Genomic DNA, 6,478 nt, shown 5'->3' on the forward strand with positions numbered 1-6,478 from the left:
GTAGTCGACGTACATTCACCACTTGTGTTTGCCTTTTTGACTAGTACAACGTGGCCAACTAGGTCGTGTAAGGGAGTTCTCGATCGGATGAAGCCTGCTTCGAGCAGGTCTTTGACTTGGTTTTGTACTTTAGATGCTCGGTCGGGGGACATTTTCCTTTTTCTTTAAGCCACCGGTTTGGCTTTTGGATCCACGGCTAAACGGTGGGACATTAGATTAGGGTCTATGCCCGACATATCGGCTGGGGTGAATCCGAACAAGTCCCTATGTTGCTTTAAGATCTTAATTAGGTCGTCCTTTAGGTCGTAGGGTAGCTTTTTGTTGATGGATGTGAATTCTTCCTTGGTTTGCCCTATTTGCAGTTTTTCCTTGTCTCCTTTTGATTCTGGTCGGAGTTGGGTGTCTTAGCATGCATCGAGGTCGGCAAGAAAGATGCCTATCATATCTCGGAATCTCTTATGGAGGGCCAAGCTAGTGTTGTTGCACTCCACCGCAACTTCTCGGTCCCCGTGTATCGTTCTGATGGTGCCGTTGTCGGCCTGAAACTTCAGGATTAGGAGACAGCGGATAGATTGTTGATCATCTTTCTTCCGAGAATGATGTTGTAGATAATGGAATCCTTGAAGACCACAAATTCGGAGAGAATGATTTTACTCTGGCTTCCGGTTCCGTTGATTAGTGGTAACACTATAGAACCATTCAGTTTGAGGAAGTTGTCTACGAGTCTGGTCACCCCAATGCGGTGGCTTTGCAGATTTTTGTTTCGAAGACCCAGCTTATCGAAGGCTCCACTGAAGAGGATGTTGGAATCAGCTCCGGTGTCGACCAATATTCTTTTCACCAGTCCGGTTTCAACCTTTTCTGAGATGACGAATGGGGCGTCTTCCGCCGAGGTGTCCTGTTGGCAGTCATCGGGGGAGAACTTGATCGCCAATGGAACTGAAGGGGTTAGTACTTGATTTTTTACGGCTAGGACTTTGAGATCATTTTTTAGTGCTGATTTCGACTTTTTGAGCGCGTCCTTTCCGGTGATGACATTTACTATTATGGTGCGGTCAATTTCTAGACTTTCTTAGGGGTGCCTGTCGTTCGTCCTCAGGTTACGTCCTTCACGCTCTGGTGATCTTTCTCTTTCAGCTCTTCTGGGTTCTCGAATGAGCTCGGCAAACTCGGGGAGTTTTTCGTCTCAGAAGGCTTTTTCGAGAGCGTCCTGTAGGTTGAAGCAATCTTGGGTTTTATATTCATATCCTTGGTGGTATTCACAGTATAGACTCTTGTTCCTGCCTGTCTGTTCCTTCAGTTGTCGCACCTTTGGAAGTATGCCTCGTTCCACTATTTGGTGATATATTTCTGTGATAGGGGCAGGTAGGGCGTGTAGTTCATGAACTTCCCTACCCTGGGTGGTCGATTGGGGTAGTGGATTTGAAGTGTTCCTTCGGGATATCTTTCAGTGGTGGGTTGTTACAGGGTGCCGTGTTCCCATGCTGTCGTTTATTGGTTGCCACGAATTGGCTTATTTCTTTGTCATTTATGTATTTTCTGGAGACGTTTTAGATTTTTTACATTGTCCAGACTGGTTTGGTGGTGAGTTGATTTTGGAAGTCTTCATTCATGAGACCATTGGTCAGACAAAGATTGGCTACCGAGTCTGTGAGCCCGTCGACCGTTAGGCATTTATCTTTTCTTTGAGTGATTCCGAGTAGGCTAATCGAGATTTTTTACTTTGGTGATCCTAGTGGTGAACTGTGCTATAAACTTCCTAGAAACATTGTCGAAGCTGGCTATGGAGCCATTGGAGAGGGCATTGAACCACTTGATCGCGGGTCTGGCTAAGGTTATCGGAAAGGCCTTGCATCGTACCATATCGGCGGCTCCTTCCAGGTTTATCCTGTCCTCGAAAGCCATTAGATGTTTCTGAGGATCTTTGGTGCAGTCATACTTCATGTCGGTGGGTTTGTCAAAGCCTTTTGGGAGTTTGGTTTTCAGGATTTTCTCGGTAAAAGGGGTAGTTCCCATTATCACATGCTCATCGAGTTGGTGTTCCGGATATCTGGAAATGCTGTGGTTGCATCGTATGTCGTGTCATTGTTCAAGTAACATGTTGTTCCCGATTTCACGATGCGATCGAATCCTGGAGGTTGCTTGACTTGCATGTTCTGGGTGATATCACTCTTTGGAAGTGACTTAGCCTTCGAGGTTTTGCACTCTGAGGCAAAGTTTTTGGATTATTTGGATTGCTTTCTCTCCTAGGCCATCGGGTGCTCGAATTTGTCAGGTTGACGATCGTCCTCCTTCTGTTGCCGAACAGGGGTTGGCTGGCGGTGCACGGTGCTAGTTATCCTCCCATGGGTGGGGAGAACACTATCCTGAAGTTCGGGCGTTGGGCTTCGTGGGTTTGAGTTGTGGTGGTGGCTGGAGGATTGCTTCTCGAGGTTCTCTGCCATGCCGCCACGACTTGGCAGTCCCCACAGACGGCACCAATGTACTAGATATCTCTTGTACGGGTAGTGAGATAGATCGGGGACTTGCGAATCGAGGCGGTTGCCAGATCGTCTGATTGGAATGGCTGGGGGTGGTACCTACAAAAATACTCCGACGCCGAAGTTAGAATAAATCTGAGATGTATGAGGTGTGTGGAATGAGTAACGTACCTAAGGGGTCTCTAGCTTCCCTTTATATAGCTGGTGATAGTTATCTTATATTATCTATATTTAGCTAAGATAAGGGAGGAATTTGAATCTGAATACTGGGTTAGGATGTTAGAAGTTATTAATCCGTTTTGGGTCGTAAAGATGGTCCAATCATGAGACTGCCGAGTTCGGTGATCGTTTCGAGGAAGGACCCGGGAGGTCGGATCGGAACACTTCTATAATTAATACAACATTATATACATATGTCTTGCAGTTTTGTGTTAATTAGAGAGTAGTAAAGGAATTATGGGAAAGAGATCAGATTTTGCATAGAAGCTTGTGGACGATCATACGCTAAGGAAGGAAAAGAGTGTGAACTAGTCAATGAAGGATCACAAATTAAGCCTTCAATGGAGGAAGAGTAAGCCATACATGCTCTCAAAGAACTTGGATGGATTTTTAGGTAACTCGTGATGAGCAATTTAATGCTAAACACAAACCATTGAATCAAACTCTCCTTATCAGAATGATAAGCTTTTAAAACAAGACATAACAACATAAATAAATAAATAAATAAATAAATAAATAACATTCATACATTAACTTGAAAATGATTCCTCAATTATACACTGTTTATCATGGTACAAATTATAGCCGCAAAACAGAAAGACACATGATAATCGATCATAGAATGATAGCTTTAATTTCTAATGTTAAAATAATACAGTTGTATAACGAAGTACTTGAAGTATTTGAATTTATTAGAATTTGACTAAAGTTAAAAAATAATATTATCTATCTCATCACAAAATAATTTACTTGATACAAAAATATAAAGGCATAAATAATCTTGCATGAATATTCATGAATCTAGTTGAAAATGTTGCACCATTTATTAAATCAACAATCTCCTACTTCTTCAACGAACAAATTGTATAAGGATGCTTTCCACAGTTACAAGCTGCAACCAAAAAGAGCATAAAAACGATAAATCTCATAACTCTAGTCTTCACAAGCATAACAGTTTTATTCATAGAATATCACTTAATTGAAAAAGAATCGAAATGATTAAGAGGAACAAATACCCAATCATAATAAGTTATTGCTTACCTTAAACATAAATAAATGAAAGGAATGTAACGAATCTTTGCTTGATAAATCTACTGAATTAAGAGCATGGTTCCACACGTAGAAAACCATGAAGGCATGTGCCACAACCTAACAAATTAAAAATTACAACAAATTTAAAATATTGATAAAATGATCAACAATTTCACTTTAATTTTATTCTTATTATAAAGACTAATAAAATAATTTAAGGATTAAATATTATAGTTTAGTAAAGCAATACCTTCATGTGAAGAAAAGGTCCTATATGAAATGATGCCAACATAGCAATTGCATTAGATAGTGATGTGAGGATTATAGATCTCTTCCATCTCAATAAAGGAAACTGAAAAAATAAAGAGTTACAAACATGTCAATAATCTAGTTTCTATTAAATAAATATGTTATACTTGAAAATATTAAAATCACAAGCCAATGCCCTTTAATTTTATTTTAAAGCAACTCACATTAACTGAATATGCTCCCATTAGCGCAGCAGTAACAGCAACATTCCAAATTAATGGTTGTGATCCTAACATCCATGCAACTCCAAAACCCTGCACAAAAAGCACAAAGAATAAGCTTTTCTAGGTAATGTTTTTCAATAACCTGTTAGATAATTCAATTAAATAATATATATAATAAAAAATATAAAATTATTTAACAATTAATAATATCATCTTTATATAAAAATATCTTTATAAAAATAAAAAAAAAATTCTATATGTAATACCGCAAGTAAAAACGATGTCACAAGTATAACTCCGGAAGTGAAGGAATATTCTCCGGATGCCAAAGGAAGATCTGGCTTATTAATCTACAACAAAATTTATAACAAAGGTAAAAAGAATTAATAACAAATTAAAACAAAATATGCAAATGCAATGATACGTTAATTGGTAAATTTATCTTATGTCTTAGGCATATGTTAATTAAACCCTAAAGGTTAAATGATCTATTTTTATTAACCAAACAATTAATGAAGGCCTAGTCTATTGAAGCAATGAAAATCCAAGTGTTGACTTTTAGTAAGAAGTGCATACCTTGTCTATTTCCACATCGGATAATTGATTCACTCCCATAACAAATTGAGACGTGAAGAAGAAAGTTACTATATACTGAAACATGGGGAAAAAATTGAGTAGATTATTAAACTATTTCAAAAAGAATTGAATATATGAATCAATTTTTAATTAGTTAATATATATTAGTTAATTTTTTTATTATAAAATTATTTTTTAACTTTTATTTTTAAATGATTAAGGATTAGAATTTAAGATTTAACTTTTTGTGATTATTTAATATTTAAGATTTAAGATGCAAAATTTAAAGCTTAAAATTTAAAATAAAAAAAATAATTTCAAAAAATTAGCTGAAAAAAACTTAACTTTCTTGTTAAACTATTTCAAAATAGTAAAATTACACCTTTTAAAATAGAAAAAAAAAATTCTTTTCTAGGCAACTTGCGTTGATGAGCAGAGATGTTGTCGTTACACAAAGTTAATTAAATATGAAACTTTGAAAACTTCGAACAAGACCAAATGTTATATCAAAGAATAATTATACCTTAATAAATACATTTTCTAAATCAATTCATACAATAACTAAATATAAATAAATAGTTTGAAATATCTAATAAACCTAAAATCAAGAAGTACAAACATACTTGAAATGTGTAATTACCATACAAATTCAATTTTATGTTATTTATTGTGTAGAATAATATTCATCTCTTAAAATAAGTTTTGAAATTTTTATAAAACTATTATTTTTATATTAAAATGTGTAAAAATACAACCGTGATTTTAGAATTTATATTAAACAAATTATCTAAATTTTTAGAGCTCACCTGCAAGACTCCTTTTAAAAATAATAATGGAGATATTTCTGAAAAATTATCCACGGCAAGAAGTGATGAAGAAAGTCCTGCTGGTATCTGTTCAAAATAAACAAAATGAGCAATTGATGATGACTAATTTTTATTTAGGACGCGTTTAATTAAAAATAAAGTTAAAAGTTAAAATCAATTTATATAAATTTTACACAATATAATGCTAATTCAACACACCATTAAATAGATAAGTTTGGTTTTCCGACCCTAAATTCGATATCAAATCAATTAAGGTTAAGTATAATTAGGTTTTACTCATTTAGACTCGATTAGCACTCGAATATATCTAATATAATCGAGTCAGACTGGATTTAATGAGATAATCAAATTATTCGTATCTGTTTACACCGCTATCATTAAGTATTAGTATATGGAATTAAGAATGAAACTAACCATGCCAAGAAATGCATAAAGTCTGCAAAACTGGAGAAACATAACGAGTCCCTTTTTAATAGACTCTAAAGCTTTTGGTGATTCATGAACTTGTGGTTCAGATTCATGTGATTGTGCAGAAGATGATGCATTTGTTAAGTATGTTTTCTCAATTTTATTGCTTCTAGATCCTCTTTCAATGGGATTGTAATGGAGCTTTGAAATGTTGTGCTGCAAAGATGTCTTGATGCTGTGATCTTTTGTGAAATTCCTATCACTCTGCCATAAAGCTCTTCTTCCATAAGAATCTGGAGACCCAAATCAAATTTCATATTAGCACTGATATTAGGAATTAAGATACTAAAAGTTTTTATTTTCAGTGTGTTTAGTTTGTATATTAAATTTTAGTTTTTTTGTTTTTAAAATTTTATGAAAAAATAAAAAGTAGAAATAAAAACTCATAATTTAGAAACATAAT

At 35.2% G+C, this 6,478-nt stretch overlaps 1 protein-coding gene and 1 long non-coding RNA gene across 2 annotated transcripts in view; both read right to left on the bottom strand.

Moving 5' to 3' along the window:
- LOC107614481 lies at positions 3,209-3,924 on the bottom strand. The gene is made up of 2 exons (XR_001614465.2): positions 3,741-3,924; positions 3,209-3,591 (listed from the first exon to the last, which is right to left on the bottom strand). It is a non-coding gene; the product is annotated as an uncharacterized LOC107614481 (long non-coding RNA).
- Positions 3,929-6,478, bottom strand: part of LOC107611433 (naringenin 8-dimethylallyltransferase 2, chloroplastic) — an 8,243-nt gene continuing 5,693 nt past the window's right edge. The window contains exons 3-8 of the mRNA XM_016313358.2: positions 6,022-6,308; positions 5,587-5,673; positions 4,781-4,855; positions 4,471-4,554; positions 4,205-4,294; positions 3,929-4,083 (exon numbers count right to left, since the gene is read on the bottom strand). Coding sequence (XP_016168844.1) covers positions 3,967-4,083; positions 4,205-4,294; positions 4,471-4,554; positions 4,781-4,855; positions 5,587-5,673; positions 6,022-6,308 — 740 coding nt within the window. The 3' untranslated portion in view covers positions 3,929-3,966. The remainder of the gene's footprint in view (positions 4,084-4,204; positions 4,295-4,470; positions 4,555-4,780; positions 4,856-5,586; positions 5,674-6,021; positions 6,309-6,478) is intronic.

This window comes from Arachis ipaensis, chromosome B08, assembly GCF_000816755.2.
Source record: "Arachis ipaensis cultivar K30076 chromosome B08, Araip1.1, whole genome shotgun sequence".
In the NCBI taxonomy this organism is placed as follows: domain Eukaryota; kingdom Viridiplantae; phylum Streptophyta; class Magnoliopsida; order Fabales; family Fabaceae; genus Arachis; species Arachis ipaensis.